Source organism: Thermobia domestica, chromosome 1 (genome assembly GCF_964235325.1).
Source record: "Thermobia domestica chromosome 1, izTheDome1.hap1.1, whole genome shotgun sequence".
Classification (NCBI taxonomy): Eukaryota; Metazoa; Arthropoda; class Insecta; order Zygentoma; family Lepismatidae; genus Thermobia; species Thermobia domestica.
Genome location: NC_137454.1, coordinates 216,080,908 through 216,099,523, shown reverse-complemented (window position 1 = coordinate 216,099,523; position 18,616 = coordinate 216,080,908). Strand labels below are relative to the sequence as shown.

General features: G+C 31.9%; 1 protein-coding gene across 1 annotated transcript in view; it reads right to left on the bottom strand.

Moving 5' to 3' along the window:
* Positions 1–378: 378 nt before the first annotated feature.
* The window catches only part of LOC145678654 (uncharacterized), a 354,696-nt gene continuing 336,458 nt past the window's right edge, over positions 379–18,616 (bottom strand). The window contains exons 10-13 of the mRNA XM_081749032.1: positions 18,024–18,092; positions 15,857–15,985; positions 6,474–10,863; positions 379–1,788 (exon numbers count right to left, since the gene is read on the bottom strand). Of these exons, the coding sequence (XP_081605158.1) occupies positions 6,581–10,863; positions 15,857–15,985; positions 18,024–18,092 (4,481 nt within the window). The 3' untranslated portion in view covers positions 379–1,788; positions 6,474–6,580. The remainder of the gene's footprint in view (positions 1,789–6,473; positions 10,864–15,856; positions 15,986–18,023; positions 18,093–18,616) is intronic.

Here is an 18,616-nt window from a genome sequence, read left to right as displayed (position 1 = left end):
AATTAACGTCCCATAATTCGGGACCAAACGCCTGTACATCAATATTTCATATGCTTACTACTCAACTTCAAGGTCTACCAACATGCCAAGTTTGATCAAGATAAGATCGATTGTGTGGAGTTGTTTTGCGAAAAAAAAAAAAATTCACCCTAGGTTTAATGGACTTAACTCGGAAACCAAAAGCCTGTCTGTACACCACAATATTTGACACGTTTGTATAGCAGGTCAAGGTTCTACTACTATACCAAGTTTCATCCACATCGGGTGAATTCGGTTGAGTTTGTACAATCAGGAAAAATCAATGAAGGTCGAAAAGTGAAATTCCAGAACGTTTTTAGTATATAAAGAAAGCTAAAGATTCATAAAAGCAAAACAATCTTTTGAAGAAAAATTCTTTTCATATTTATTATAAATTCATACTCAACACACAACAATGTCTTCCACAACAATGTAATGCAAGCACCAGGTTGCTGCTATATTGTACAAACAAGTAGCAAATGCACAGTTTAATTTTTCCATTATTTGTCCATTAAAAAAAAAAAACATTCCACCCCTTCTTACATTAAAACATTTTTCAGTCATTTATACTGCACTATGCACGTCAATATAGGCAACGATTTTATCTTATTTTTCACAATTTTTTTTTAAAAATAAGCTATTACTAAGGATTTATCAAGATAGTTAAACTATTGTTTATCAAGTTAAATAGATAATAAAAATGTACCAAAGGAGGATTTTAAACAAAACATTCACAGCTCCCAGACATCAAAAAAAGCGTGTCAGTTAATACTTTTTTTAAAAAAAAATTACCAAATTAGTTTGAAATATATTTATAAAAGCAATTTTCTAGAGAGAAAAATTGAAGCTGTCTTACATTAAGAAAAAAAAAAATTGCATCTTTTTTTTAAAAAAAAATGACAAAAACTACATATAAATAAATTAAGTACAACACAGTTTTTTTGTATTTCCTAGGAGTCATGTTAACTTCCTTTAAATATTTAAAACCATAGTTACTATTAGAAAGCAAGTAAATTTGCTTTCCCTGTGTTGATTTTTTTTTTTCTTCTAGACTTGAGCAGACAACTGCATAAATAGTTATGTCCATATCTCTCATTAACAAACATAAGATCTTTAGTAGTAATGCACTCGAGAGGGCAAGAATAAAAAGTTTCTACAAAATACTTTCTATTTACAAACAAGGGGGAAAATAATAACAACATAAAAACAGTTAAGTTCAAAGTTATTAGATACAATAACAAGCATCTTTGACATTTTACTTATTGTTCTTCTTTTTCTTCTTGTTTAAAATAACTTCAATTAAGTACTTAATTAAAAGATATTTGTGATGAAGAGCGAAGATAGTAAAATAACAGGATAGAAAGCTAACTTTTGTTCAGAAAAATACGTCCAAGAGGGATTAGTTTAATTGTTTAACACTGAGAAGAAATGCTACTTCTAAAGTAACTGTGAAAAAACTCTTAATTTCTTCTTTTTCATTTAACGCTACTAAGCTTTCCAGTTCATTGATTCAGACTTATCAGAAAGACAAAACTCAATTATCAGTTAATTACTATATGCGTACCCTCTCTTCCGTACTAAATATTAAATATACATAGAAAATCTTGTCATAAAAATGCGAAAGAATCATGCATACAACTTAAAAGAGAATTTTCAAGAATTAACACAAATATTTCAGAAGTTGCGTGTCAAAAAACAGGTTTCTTCATCTTCTGCTATTCGGCTAAACCTGAGCAGAGTTGTCAACTCACATATCTGACTGCCCTGGGCCTGTAAACAGATAAATCAACATTTTAGTTAGTATGCCCAGCAACACCGTTCATTTGATTGTGAATTAACTGGTTATTTCACAACTCAGAGCTCTCTGTTGGACATGAACGTTTTAACAAAATATTCAATAATGAATTTACTATCAGATTATTTTAATCAACCAATAACACCAAACTGCTTCATAGTACATAATTTCAGTAATGAAAACTTTAATAATTCAGGATGAATTACGAATTGCAATTTGCATTAGAAAATAATAGTAACATTATATTTAAATTCATGATGTGTGACCTTTAAAAAAACAGTTTTAGAGTTTGAAAATTTAGTATATAATATGTAATTATTTCACTAACTCCACACAATTCATACTCAATATGTACAACAGTGAGAAAATAAAAACAATCACATTGAGATATCACTACTGCTCTACAAATTATACATACTAAATAAAAAATAAGACTACCATAAACTATTAATTTTCTTTAAAATTCTGTATCAGAACTGATTATATGAAGAAGTGAACAAAACTTTTTAAAAATTTCGTGTAAGATAACTTATTTAATTACGGTTACAAATATGAAGGCAATAAAGTTAATAAAAGATAATTAACTTTTTCTACTTATTAATTAAAATAAACTTTTGTTTCATTTGCTATTCGGCAGTAATTCATCTTTCGGATCTTTTGAACGATTTTGTTTAGTCTTTCGTTTCAGAATATTGTTAATTTTAATATAATTTCAGATTTTTTAGCCTTTGATCATGCGCGAAGATTCCAAATGTTCCAAATTTATATTGTTATTAGCTAATTTCGCTCATGCTTTTGATATTTCTTATGTGTATTCTAATTATTATCTGTCGACAGTTTCTAATGTAAAAAAAAAAAAAAAATCATATTATGAAATTCCAAACATCTACAATATAATTATGTCAATAGTTTACAAGAAGTCATTGTATATATTTAGGAACAAAGCAAGATGTAACATTATCATGGAACTTCCTCGAGGTTAGTGCTGAAGACACACATATGCCTTGAATTTTCATTGCAAATTATGATATGGTTGCAGTAAAACTAATGCAAAGTATAAAATATGAACTAAGATAATATATATATATTTTTACTATAAATATTGTACATGAGAAAACTACAATAGTTACGTCATTCATAAGGAAAAGTGAAACAATTTTAGTCTCTAATTTCCAAGTTATACCATCAAAATTATTATGTATATGATATACTGTATTATTTTTAATAGTTACGTAATACCCGTGATACCACCTCCAAAACAACCGATTTCGTTACTAACCCTTAAAAGCAGAAATGAATGTATGTATATATGTTACGTAGTGTCTACGTTGGGTTCATGACTTAGATATGCGAATGGATGCAATGTTAATTTCTGCAGGGTGCAAAATGTTGAAATTTTAAAATTTTATTTTCACATATAGTGTCCTTTTAGCTTTCCAGATAATTTGATATATATTACACAACTAATTTTCAAATCAGGATTCCTGACTTGTCTTTTATATATAAAGTTCAGTTTGATCGGTTAGTGAATGGAATATAAAACTATAAGCGAGTCTTCATTTCAAAATAATCTGAAGAATCTGTAACATAAATCTGGAGAAGACTATGTAACTAAGATAAAATTTAAGGAAATAGAATGCACCACTTCGCACCCTTTCCTCTAATGTCGCTGCTGATGTTGCGATTTCACGGAAATAGCACGTGTTTTGAGATGATAATTTATATCATTCAACGGAACACACACAGACAAACACACTATTATGCAGACATCAACTCAGAAAATTAAATGTTAGTATCATAATGTAATATACACGCGCGCACAGACACCACACAAATTATGAATAAATCAAGAACTCTGTATTTGACCACACTGAAAACAGCATGTCCAAAGGCATGCGCTCTTATCAGTTATCGGTGTTAGAATGTTATATCAATATCTTTCATGTATTCTAAAGAAAAAGAAGTAAATATCGGTTCATATGAGCACAAGATTGAACGTCAAACTAACACACCTATCAACTATGAACTAATCGAATAAAGACTGAATAAGAAAAAGACATATCTCAAACTTTCGTTAGCCATGCACAAAAAGATTGATCATGCAAGATAAAAAGTAGGAAAAAAAAGTAAGTTTAAACTGAGAAATAAACATGCTATTTTCCATTATTATTCAGTCACCAAAGAAAGGCTGAGTTTCAACCAGAACAATGGTTACTTATTTGGCTTAGTTTTAGACAAATTATGCAGCGTGATTTCCATTAAAAATAAATTTAGCAACATAAAAAAAGTATGCATACTTGAAAGAAAATTGTAACCACAATATAAAATGCTAAAAAAAATAGGACTGAAACTTACTTAAGTTGTCCTTCAAAAAACAACCAGAGATTAAATTAGCATTAGTAAACCTTAACAATTGCACTTTTTTGATCATGTATTTCGATGCTGGAAAACTAATATAATTTTTAAATCAATACTTTTTAAACTTTCAATGGAATACAAACCCATTCATTAAATGATATATACGTATTTTCTAAACCTTAAGAATCAAACAAAGGACATTCTAAAGATTTACAATTATACCCATTTGCATTTCGCATACCATGTTGAAGAGCAAGTGTCACAATGAAACTTATTGCTTTCGTTGTTCCCTATCTATCACTATAACGGTAATGATACACTATAACGTGTAAATATATATAAGTAAAGATTTTCGGATCTAAGTCGTATTAACCAGTAATTGTGCTTTTTGATCTATGTTGTTATATTTATGGAAAAAAAAAGAAAAAGAAAAATATACGATCAAAGTTTTTTTATTTATTTATTTTATCCAAACACTTCCCAATGGCTACAAACTAAGCATCTCAATAAATCTTCCAACAGGTCTGGAATAAACATTGAAACGAATACTATTAGCCTCCCTTCATAAACGCTCAAAATCAGGGAATGTAAAACGAATCACAGGAGGCAAGGCAGGAGACATTTTTTCTTTTTTTATTCAATATATAGGTTTTTTTCTCTCTCTTATAGAAGAAAATTTGTAACACTGCATTGGTATTAAAAGAAAAATCATTAATAATAACTAAAGAAAGAAATTCTTGCCATAACATGATAGAAAAATAAATACTTGAAGAATATTGTTCACTCTTTAGCGCATTGCTCTTTTTTTTAATCGACTTTTGGGGGGGAAAAGAAAAGATCTACTATATCAAGTTTTCTCCCCACCTGTTCACTTGTTCACTTGGCTTTGCCTTATAAGTCGCTGCAATATCAGCATTACCAACATTGCAACTTTAGTACGTATTTAAAACAAAATATAAATAAATTCTACAAGTTCAAATCTGTAATATTAAAATGTTATTTTTGAACGAGTGTAAAATAAAATTTATCAAAATAATGTTCCCATTTATCGTACCATGATGAAGGTGACGGTACAATAACTAAAATTATGTGATGAAATAAAGCGAATCCTCCTAAATCTTCTAAATCTCTGCAGATACGACCAACTAAATCGACTACTTCTACATATGAATCTCAGTGCTGAAGTATCTTGTAAGACAGTTTTTAGTTCCATAATCATTATATCCCTTTGCTATTGAACGATTTAGGAAGAAAAACCTTAACATCCTAATCTATTCTGATCATGATAAGAGTAATGTCAACACTTACTTCTAAAATGTATTTTCTTTAGAAAGCAAATTCTAGTAAAAAGTCTTAAATATTCTTTCCAATTGCGTATTTTCATCGTAGCTATAGCAATTATAATAAAATTTAACGTAATGGAACCATTTTCTGTTGGTTTATATCTTGATTATACTTTTATTATACTACCTCAAAATATCCAGCCTTTCTTTGATGACTATTTTCTCTTTGTTGTGGTTTAATTTTATTTAATTTTATGAAGTTAGTATTTGAAGATGTTAAATTTTTGTAGTAAGACACAACTGTTAGAAAAGAATTTTTATTTTTTTTCAAATCTCTTTGAAGCAAACTGCACCCTTTGCAGTCTGTAAAGTGTCAGTTCACCCAACAGGTACAGAACAGCCATACACGAGATGAAAAAAAGATCAGCACAAACTACTTAATTTCTAAAGCTGTTAATGTATTATAACTTGGTAAAGGCAAAAAAACACTGATAACAAGTCAAAATGCAGTAAACAGTTTTTTAAAAATTTTTTTCCTTTCTTGTTTATTTTTGTTTTGTTCTTGTTTCTTGTGCTACGCAATATTTTAATAGTTCAAAACTGCATTACTGCTGTAATGTTGAGTAGCTCCATAGTTTCTTTTCTTAATTTGTAAATGCCAATTATAATCTCATTACAATTATTTTTACGGTCTAAAAATTGTTAAATTTATTTCTGGCTACAGTTACATACAGCAGAAGCAGTAGTTTAAACTTGAAAATATATTTTTTTTTTTTCCTTAAGTGGGTATGATATAAATATTTCTTTATGTTGGCCTCATGTATTGTTTTCTCTTTGTCGAGGTGGAGTTTACTCCAGAGAGAGACTGTATTATTATAAGTAGATATTTTGTTACTTTTCATTATTAGAAAAAATAGATTCGTCTACTATAAAAAATATAACATAGCTGGGTAAATTGAAATTTTAACATTAACTCCACAAAAAATAAAATAAACTTCAAGAGGGAACACTGATAATACCTTCTGGGATTGACCCAGGTAGCTGAATTCCTAGCGACATCTTTTTAACAAGTAAAAAAATTGATACACCTTCTCATTCTCTCTATTATTCACGTTATAACTTCCTTTCAGGTGGCACAGGTAGGATTCTGTGGAGAAAGGGTGGAGTTAGGAACAGGAGAAATAGAAGAAGAATCGGTCACTCTATCGTTGTCATGCATACTGCTGCTGCTGCTAGATGCTCTAATAGCTTCATTACTTGAAGAACTGTTGCTTTTTGTTACCTCTTTGGGCACATTTTTGGTACTTGGGCTGATTCTCGGGCATTTTGCCCACAGGCCTTCGATGACTCCGGACGTAAATCCATTGGATTGTGTATGTTCTTGTAGCAGTCTGAAAGCTCTTGATGGCAGGATGTTGTAGTCAAAAGCTGGATCATAATATCCACCCCACGAATCGTAGTATTGAGAATAATCATAAGCATAATAATTGGAATAATCTAAACAAGCCTGAGCAGATGTAGGATGTGTCATGGCAGTGTTATTGTTGGCTGTGCTGGCTGTTGGAGACAACATGGCAGTGTTGTTCATGTCTTTGTTAGCTACAGGATTATCACAATCTATTTGTTTCCTATAAACTGGATTATTGTTGTAATTTGAGGCCTGATATTTACTGGAATGCAGAGGTGAATTAGATTGATAAAAACTATCGTCAGAAGCTGAACTTCCAGTGTCGTATGGATCCATGTCCTCCTGAAGAATTCGAAGCGCGGCAGCATGTAATTTGGCCATTGGCACCTTTTTATATCTCTTTCCTCTCCTTCTTTGAAGTTCTTGAATGAGATCAGTAATAAGTCTATCAGTAACAGTTGGAGATGCAGGTGAGGTTATCCCTGAAGAAGAAAGGCTGTCAGCATCACTATGATTGAGCAATGGCAGAGTGAGGCACTCCCTTCTCGAACTCAAGCTGCCTTGAGTCGGGAGTTTCTCTGTGACTTCAGGTATCTTCAAAGGTTCTTGCATCACATCTTGCTTCTCTTCTTCATTTTCATCATCCTCATCCTCATCGTCACTTTTACCACATGCATCCTGTAATAATTTAAACAGTCGGGAATGTGTGGAGGCTCTTTGGAACTGAGCCATTTTTAATTCATTTGTACACTCAGATTCTGTGTCAGTTTCTGATATTTGCCGACTCATATCAGTAACTCCTGAATCATCCTCGCTTGCAATACTATCCAAAGAGTACTTTTGCGATAAACCTGATGATTTGGAATTATTTTTCTTATGTTTAGCTGGTACCTCGGTTTCACTTTTGAGCTTCTTGCTTCCTCCCTTTGACTGTTGTTGTTGTTGTTGTTGTTTCTGTTTTGGTCCATCTGTATGAGGTTTTTGCGATGTTTCCTTGTCCTCGATTTTAATACCTTCTCGTTTTTCATTTCGTGAGTTCTTGCAGTCATTATTAACAGTTTCATTAGTTTTCGTCTTATCAGGTACATTATGTAAGTTTTCTTGAGATATATCATCATTACTGGCTGCAATAGGATTAGTATTATCTTGTATTAAAACTTTTTCATTTTCAGATTCATCACTGCTTTCATTATTCTCTTTACTTTCTTCTTCACCTAATTTCTCACTGTCAGAATCATCGTCGTCACTGCCTTCTTTATCACTGATTTCCTGTTTGTTCTTCAATTCAACAGTCTGCTGAATATTCTGAGTATCTGAGTTACGAGAACTACTAGTATTACTGCTACTTTTACTCGTAGAACTGTAATCATCCTCAGTACTTTCGCTCGATTTGGAACTCTTTCTACTTCTCGAGTTCTCACATGTTGGGACTGAAGTCTCTACTAACTTCAGCGCCATATTTTCTTCTTCCTCTTCTTCCTCCTCCTCCTCGTTTTCGCTTTCACTTTGTTCATCCACTTCAAGGTTCTCACTTGCCTTACCATCACTGCTTCTTGAAGTTCTTCGTGACCTGCTTGATGACTTAACATCACTTTTCCCATCTGAGTCGTCACTCTCCTCGTCACTTTCATTCCGTGTAACAGCTTCATTTTTCTCATTTTTAACTGCATTAATGTCATCTTCATCTTTCTCTACTTCACTACCACTTTGATTATCTCCTGATTTTCTTCCAGTAGTTAACCTTACTGTCTGTATACTTGTACTACTCGAATCATCTTCCCAATGACTCAGTGCATAATCACTTTCCTCGTTCTTTGCCCGTCTGTCTTCATTATCATCACTCTCATCATCACACTTACTCTTTCTGTCGTCACTGATTGCACCATCCTGTTTTGTTTTCATATTATCAGGACCACATTCATCATCAGAATTATCAACATCCGATTTTCCTTGATTCTTTTCCCCTGTAGTAGGAGGACTTGAAGGCTTCCGTTTCAGAGGTAGAGAAAGACATACTGAGACTTCTGTGTCAGATTCTGCAGTTTCATATACATCCACATCATCGCTCATTGACTGATGAACAGGAGTCGAATTCACAGACCTATCGCTAATAGAAACTGTTTCACCCGACGCTTTATTTATATTCTGATTTGAGTTCGTATCTTTCTCCTTGTTTACATTAGTTCCAATTTCAGCGTTTCCGGCAGTAAGACCTGATTCTCTTCTCCATTTTTCTACTTTTGAGCTTACGTTTGATGCAGGTGTTTTGGAAGGTGCTGAAGGAAATGAGACCGTAACTGATACTGTAGTTTCTCCCTCTTCTTTCTCTTCGCTTCTCTCTTTGGTAATAGTTTTCGAAGAAACATCTTTATCAGGTACGTCTTTCTTTTCTTTCTTTTCAGAACAACTATTTGAAGGACTATTAGAAGCAATAGATGACGTTGGTGATTGATTTGGACTCTCGTACGTTTTCTTGATTTGACTGTCTCCCACAATCACAGTAGTAACTTCTTCATCGTTTTCAGACCGGCTAAATTTCAGCTTCAATGGTAACCGCACGGTAACTGTAGACTGTGTATCAACATCTCCCCCTTCTTCACTTTCGTCATCGCTTTGACCACTGGCTAAAGTAGAACTGTCCTCGCTAGCTATTTCAGATTGTTTGTCAGTATTCGGATACGAAGTACCATCAGAATCATAGCCTCCACTTTCTTTCTTTTTCTTTTTGCTAGACTCTTTCGACAAACTATCTATGTCACTACAAACTTCATTGCTATCTTGTCTTTTAACCGTTCCCCGCCGTGCACTCTCGGCATCACTGCTGTACGAATGCTCACTTTCTTCATATATTACACTTAATTGATGTGGTACATAAGAATGCCTGTCTGACTTACTTTTCTGCTGGACATCGTCGTCAGGTTCCTCCACAATATAACCGTTTTCATCATCGTCGTCATCCTCATCATCCTCCTCCCGTTCATCCATTTCGTCTTCATTAGTTTCTGAACCGTGGGAATGGATGTCGCTTTCTGAGTGAGAGTGGAAATCAGAGCTTTCTGAACTTTCATCGAGTGTTGAACGAAGATGGACATGAAATTCATCATCATTGTACATGTTAATATCAGATACTGACGGGACGGTTTTCAACCCAGATGAACTATTACGAAGTTTGTTACCACTTTGCTTATTTTCATCATTTTCGTCTTGATCATCTTCAGTCTCCGAATTTGAAGTTGAATCTCTGACTGATTCAGAAGTTCCTCTTTTCTTTTCAGAGCCATCTTTTGATCTTTCAGTTTCCGGTTGCTTCGAGTTGTGATCCGATACACCAACTTTTCCATCTGTTAGAGGTGACTGTGTCTTATTAGATTGAGGTGATGATACTGAGGGACCATTGCATGTTCCTGTTGCTGCTGCTGGTGATTGATGATACTGGTCATTCCCTGAATTTGATCTCCTTGGAGAATGTGCTCCCTGAGCAGGACCATCTGTATCATAGCTAGATCTCCTTGAGTACATACCATTATAAAACGCCATTTCATCAGTAGATGAATAACCAGAATAGTCATCAATATCACTGTAGTAATGGTTGTACTTGTACATTTTGGGTGGAATGCCATAGTGATGATATGGCGAGTACGGTGGCGCTGGTGGGGGTGGCGGTGGATACCCGTATGGTCCAAAGTCTCTCATATAAGCATACATATATGCATCCCAATGGGGATCACTCTCTGGATAATACCACCACATATTAGGATACTCCTGATATTCCCCGTGCATTGCTTCTTCCGGTATTCCATTGCAACCAACACCAGAATAAGGAGGTGGATAAAAAGGAGGCTGCTGATCGGAAGGAGAAAGGGATTGATTGGAAGAAGGATCAACTACTCCCCACATTCCTGTGTTTGGGTCATATACCATATGAGGATCAGAATAGAGAGAATCGGATGGTCGTCTTGTATTGACCTTTTCTGGTGTGTCACCCTCAGACGAATAAGATTCTATAAGAGAAAATTATGCAAAGATACCAGACTTTGCTCTTATAACTAACTTAAAATTGCGTTCACTTTAAAAATTTAAATATATGTTCTTGTTCTTCAGTAAATAAAAAAATATCAAGGACAACTTTAATCGTTACTTTAAAAAATGTAGTCCCGATAAAACATAAAAACAATTTGTTCATAATAATCACACAATAATATTTATCTTAAAATATCAAAATTTCCATAAATTGAAACTTGATTTTTAAAATATTATGTTTGATATCTTTAAAGAGAAATCATTAAAGGGTATAATCTTACAGCATAGTACGTGTTAAAAGAGAGAATTGTAAATATGCGTCTTTGAAAAAGCTCACATTACAATATGTAAATATATATTGTATATTTGCATCTATCGCAACAGTCCATTGAATGAAATAAAATTATCAGATCAATATTATAACTAAATATCCAAAACATTGGAAATTACGATAGAGTAGAATTGAATACACGAGTGAATGAAAGTGTTATATTAAATTTTTCATGCTTATTTGAATTGAGAGGATGAACATGCTGCACAAAATGCACATAGTGAACATTTCAACGTGCAATAGTACATTTCTTTACGTAGCGTCCAAGAATCTCAGGATTTAGCAATGAACTTAGAAGGTATTATACTGCATTGATTTGAACTCGAAAACAAAACTTTTTTTTTTTTTTAAATTAATACGATAATATAACATCTTTTCCCACTCGTGTTTCCAATTTAAGGCTGTAATCATTTTACAAAATAGAAAGGATGATTTCTTTATGCCCGTACGCTCTGCATACGAGTCTATTTACCAATCAGGAAAATATTAAGTAATGAAGTTAGTCTAAATTCATCCATTATTCTAATTTTGTTTCAGAAAGAAAATTATTCAATGTGATTGCCAGTCTTACAGGAAATCAAATTTACAAAAACATAACTGCAATTTGTATCAAATTCGAATCTCTTGAAATGTCGCCTATGCTTAGTTCTTTATCACAAAATGTATACGTCATTGTTGAGGTATAATTTTACTCGAATTGTGTTCTCAACACATAATGAGCTTATTTTTATTCTAATTAATTTCTTCTTTAATGAAAGTGAAATATTTCAAGAAATTAAAATGCTCAAACTTCTACACATTCCGAGGCATAAGAACTGATGGGGCGTGAAGTGATAGTTTTAATGATAAATTTTCTATCCAATAAACATAAAATTAATTATTTTACTTACTATCATTGAAATTGCAATGGTACATTTAATTAGAATTGTATACTGAGGAGCAATATTAGATGACAGAATTATAACCTCTTCGTGACAGAATTACGACCATTGATTGAAGAGGAGATGAAAGAATGAAAAAGAGCTTTCTCGGAGATAAATGGTTGTTGATTTTTAGTCGTTTGTGGGAGGCCTAGATTTCATTCTCGGTACATGCGGAATATGAGACGTAGCATCCGAACTACATCTTGACTCCATGCTGAAAGGGACGTTAAACATTATTTTTTTTAAAAAAATCCTTAAAGCAGAATCGTGAAGGGTCACCTTACGCACAGAATAAAAAAAAAGTTTCAACGTAGCTATATCTGAATGAAAGAGAAAGTGAAATATTTGTTGTCTGAATTTAAATCGTTGTTCTTACGTATTACATGACAATAGTATGTAACAAATGTACCTCAAAATAAAAGTGAAAATTCATCCCAAAATCTGAAATGTCATGCAATGCTTCTACTAGACTTGAAAAGAGTAACCGATGAATCTTTCAAAATATATGGAGTTATTATTACAATGACAAAATTCATTTTATTGCTTTCTCTTCATAAACATGAAGAAATATTAGAAGTTGTGGAATGAGCTAGTGCACAGACAGAAATAAATTACAGAAAAGGCAGTGACTCCTAGGCATTTTGTATGAATCGAACAAGAAAATTAAACTGCTATTATTGATTCTTTCAAATGAATGCACCACTAAAAAAACATTAAAATTTGAATTCCCATCTTTACCAAACAAAGTGCATTATACTATTACATTCCAATCTTCATACACTTGGGTGTATAATGGAATATCATATAAAGATCTTATTCTCTGCTAATGTTTCGTTAATTTATTTATGCAAGTGTAAATTTTGTTCAATACACATGAAGTTTTAAAAACAATTTCACATTCTAAATACAATTTCCATTACAATTTTGGCTACAGCTTCACATTATTATGCTACCAAATTCAGACTGCATCACGTTTAAAGAAATCCCCCAATAAATAAACTAACTTGTACCAACAGTCCATGCGTGCTTCATTTATAAACTTCTTTTATTTTATATTCACGAAATAAATCAGAACTTTATATGATCATTGTATCAATGAACATTATATATAAGATAAAAAAGGAAAATAACTATTGTTATCAAAAAATTCAATGTTTATAAATAAATCTTTTTTAACAGCTTGAAAATTATTTGATATACTAAAACAACAATAAAGGTTTGCTGTTACAGTACAGTAGAGCGTCGATTATCCGAAGTAATTGGGGGACATGGGTGTTCGGAAAACTGGTTTGTTCGGATAATCGAACTGTACATGTTTATTTACCAAAAAGAAGTACTGTACAGTAAATTTATTCATAAAAACAGGCATCTCTTTAAGTATTACAAAGTAACGTACAAAGGCAACGCCTTATGAAGGCCCCATTAGAAGCAATGTTCCGCCAGCGGTGGCTCAGTGCGGCAACTACTGTGGGAAATTTGGTTTGGGAGTGAGGGGGATGATGGACGGTAGGGTGGGAGAGTAACAGGTGCGAGCGAGTACACAGTTCGGTTAAGCGGTCGTTCGGTTGACCGACGTTCGGATAATCGACGCTCTATTGTATTTTATAATTTGATTTTGCGGAAATAACTGTAATAGCAATCAATGTGCTGATCTTACATAATTAACGAAAAGTCATCTAATCGGCTACAGCCCCTCATAGATTATAACGAAGCTTAGTTTAATAAAATCTTGAATCATCATTTTTTTTATCGCAATCGAAACGTTATAAAAAGGTCTGAAATGTCGTTTATATACATTTTAATTTTTAAAAAATCAAGTATTCTAATGTTAATTTACTGTTATTTTCACCATTTAATGTGTTAAACAGATTTAACGTAGCTGTTAATCGAAATTAGTTTCAGGTTTTTCAAGGTAGCTTATGTTAAAAATGTTTATTTATAATATATGTTACATGGCTTGACTATTTTAAACAAAAATAAATTTTAAAAACAGAATCAGATATGTATTTTACAGTTAAATTTATATATATATATATATATATATATATATATATATATATATATATATATATATATATATAAAATCAGTTAACATCAGTGTTGTAATTGAACTAGTTCTCTACCTAAAATCAGTTACCAGATTCAATAACGATAAAAAGTGTCTTTCACGAAAACTACTTTAAAGAATTACTTTAACGCAAGGTTATTGAATCTAAAATGTCACCTGCAAGCGACAATTCCTCCAGAATAAAAATTTATAAAGTCCCGCATTTAGTAGTTCTAATAATCTTTTAACATAATTAGAAAGTCGAACAATATCTATTATTACTCACTTTTATTTCTTCACACATTTATGCATCTTGTTTAAACATTGTTTTGACACTTTTTTTTTTAAATATTGAAACATATTTTTTATATATACTCATGCAAATTATAAATTCTGTTTTATATTAGCATATAATTATTGCTGTAAACTTCTTTATTCCACTACTAGTTTTAAAACTCAAGATTTAGAGAAAATATTCAGTTCTAAATAGGTTACTTAGAGTTTGAAAATAAATCAAATTTAAAAATTAAAAAATGCTTTACAAAATACAAATTAACAAGGAATTACATGAAATTTAACTAGATATGTTACATGTAAAATTTATGAACATGTTTCTGAGCTTTTTCTGAACTTGGTACATTCATGCCAATAGAAATAATTCTACCTTTAGGGGTAAACAGAGAGAGAGAGAGAGAGAGAATGTGTTGACTTTGTTGGCTCACTGTATAAGAATAAACTATTCCAAATTAGCAGTGATTAATTCAACACTGCATTATTTAAAAACTTTACTTTGATAAATACGCATGAAAATAGTGTTTTTTTTAACTGCATTAGATTAACTAGACATAAAAGACAAATAGATAATAGTTATGCCAGTATCTACGAAACTAAATATATGACGAAATAAATATCGTGTCATTGATTCTACTTTATTATTATTATTATTATTATATTATTATTTTTCCCAACCATGAAGAGAAATTTTATTTGTTTAGTGTTTAACGTTTCTTTTTAGAATATATGCTGTATAAGATGAGAGAGAATTTTTTAATGGGATCCACATGTCATGAACCTTCCAACACAAATCGGAATTATACACGCTAGCATCAGAGTCATACAGTTACTGGAAACTCCCTTTTGTTTCTCTTTATATCATAATGAACATAAGAATCGCTGAAAATTTCACGTTGTAATGAATTTACCTTCATAGAACATTAACAAACAGAGAAACTTCAGATTGATTGAGGTCCTTAACAGAATCTTTGAATCAAATTTGTTGACAGATATACTTTCCCAGTACTTTATTCTAAAAATAAGTGCAAAACCACATACATTAAGCTCATATATCGAAAAAGGAAAAAAAGAAAGGTCAGTAGTTTATTCAGAGACATCTACATTTCAATAATAAACATTACCGAATTTCGTATATCGTTCATCTATGCATGTATTCACAGTCCAGTGTTTATTGTGCCACAATTATTAACAACATGTATATTACGTTCATTTGAAAATAATTATTCCAAGTATAAATTCGTTTTAATTGTGTATATATACACACATGTATCTAAATAGAGAGAAGGGAAAGAAATCTTTAACAAATTTTAGGTTTTTAAACTTACAAATTGAAAAATAAACTCAAAGCAGACAAATTAATTTAAAAAAGAAAAACTTACCACAGTTTTCAGGTGCAGTCATTGCCTGAAGCATTCTGAATGAGCGAGATGGGATGGCTCCTCCAGTATACTTCTTAGGTTCAGGCACTTGTTGCTCTGAAGGATGAACGTATGGCTGGTTTTGAGGTTCTTAAGTAGAAAAAGTAGCAGACGTTAGATTTAACTGCCATATTATAAAGTATGGAAAATAGATACTTATTCGGATATACTGATTTACTTAAATGAAGTTTCAACATTTTTTTACAGAATCTAGGTTATATGAAGCAGGACCATACCTACTATCAACGGCGTACGCAGGGGGTGGGTCCTGGGAGTCCGGACCCCCCCCCCCCCCCGAAATTTCGACTTGTGTAAATTTAGCCTACTTTTAGGGGCAATTTTAGGAATTAAATTATAAAATACCCTCATATTGAGTTTGGACCCCTCCCGAATTAAATTCCTACGTACGCTACTGCCTACTATTTAAAGTAAGGTCTAATACTATTGCTTTTATTGAGGCTCGCTTTGTGCACCTACCCGAGAATCAGAGCCGGGACGCAGTGCACAGAAAACACATGCATTAGTCACTTGACTACGAATCAGCACAAATCTCAGTTATCTAGATATTTAACAATGATATAAAAGCTTAATAAATAAAATTTTCAAAGAAAAGAAAACACATTTTCAATATTTTATGAATTAACAATAGAAATGACATGAAATCTCGTGAATGTCTTTCTAATATTGTTTACAGTTTTGAATATATTTTCGTCTCCTTTAGCCTAAGCGGCATAACCGTAGGACGTAAAACTCAAAGATTTCATTTCATTTTTGAATATATTTTCCTCATACAGATAGTTTTAATTTTTAAAAAAAATGTAGTTACAACTATTCATAAAATAACCGAAACGTCACTACGTTATGACAATAGATATCCTTTCAACATAGCATCATTATCCATTATAACAAAACAAGATTTATGTGAGAGTACTCTGTATGTTCTGTAAATAAATGTGTAACTACAATCTATAAAATAAATCGAACGCCTAACAAGTAAGCTTAGAACTACAATAATCTATAGATATTACTTCCAAGTAATATAGATAAAACTATCAAATTTACCTATAAGTAAGTCTCTCAGATTTTTAGATTAAAAACCGGAACACCCTAAGGAAATGTATCTTAAAAACCGTGACATCCTAAGCAAATGTGTGTTAAAAACCGAGACACCCTAAGAAAACTTATTTTAGAAACCGAGGCATCCTAAGAAAATCTAGGTTAAAAACCGGGTACGAAAATTTACAGCAGTCAGTTTATCCACTTGCTTTTTGCTGAAATATCAGAAGTAATAAAATAATAGATCTACAGTCATCAAAAATGAATGGTAAAAGTAGATTATTCTTACAAGCTGAGCATCGATGACTAATGATATGAATATTTTTCTTAAGCTTTGATATGTATAGATGTTTTCAAAAGCACACACATTGAGGTAATTGATTTCTGCTAATCAAGGTTCTCCCTCACTTGGCGAGCACAAATTCTGACATTTTCAGATTTTCCATGGCGTGGTTTATATATTTCCAGGTATACATTTTACATATAACCTATTAAAAACCGACAATGGGAGTGTAGGAAGGGAAAGTTTGTAAAACGAACTAATTCATTTTGTAAAATACCTCCTATGAAATAGCAGGGTAGGGCGCAAACAGATACGGGTTCTGAGAAGTAAATAATCCGTACTTAAAATTCCCTGACTTTTCCAGGGGTGTTTCAGCTCTGCATGAAATTCCCCGATTTTATTATTATTATTATTATTATTATTATTATTATTATTATTATTATTATTGAGTAAGCTGAATTCCCTGACTTTTCCAGGTTCTAGGTCGGTGTAAACCCTGTCAACATATCTGTAGGAGTGAGGGAAACAAATGTGGGGAACTTAAAGTTCAAAATTAATTGTAACACATATTCACAACCTCGAGAATTTAATGATTTTAAGAGCTTCAACAGACATAATATTAATAATAATTTATCAATGCAAGCTTTAATATAGTGAATATTACTCCCAAAAAAATGAACAAAAAGGCAAATGCTTTGAACAATTTAACGTTGAACACGGCTGTGGTTAAAACACTATGTTATCAATTAAACAATACTAAAATTAACAATGACTAAGTTCTTCTCTTACCCGAAGCAACTCCTGGTGTTTGATTAGGTGCGCGTTGCTGTGGGCCGCGAACGGGCGTACCTCTTGGAACTGAAAAAAAAATTTTTAAAAAGTTTTAGGCAAATATCTTTAAAATGTACGCGTATACTACAGCTTCACTATTTAGAACACAAATGAATTTTAACGAATATTTGCTAACTAAATGTAGTGATACTCAAATTTGTATTATTATAAAACATATAGAATAAGGAGAAATTAAGTTATAAAATATACAATACACATAAACAAAAAATACACGTGTATATTTAAATATATTGGTAATCTAAAACAATTCGTTAATAATCTAAATGAAGATGATCGTGTTCTATACATTCTCAGTAACATTGTTTGAAAATTGAAAACCTATTATTACGCCTTTTGATCATAGGTATGGACATTACTACTTAATTAGATTTATACATATCTAAGACCATATTACAGCTACAACATACTCTAGTATATATTGCAATTACTACATATTATGTACTAATTACTACGCTACAAAATCTAAATATTTCCTACCATATATTTACAGTAACTATGTAAAAAAATGCAATATTTTTTTCTTATACTTT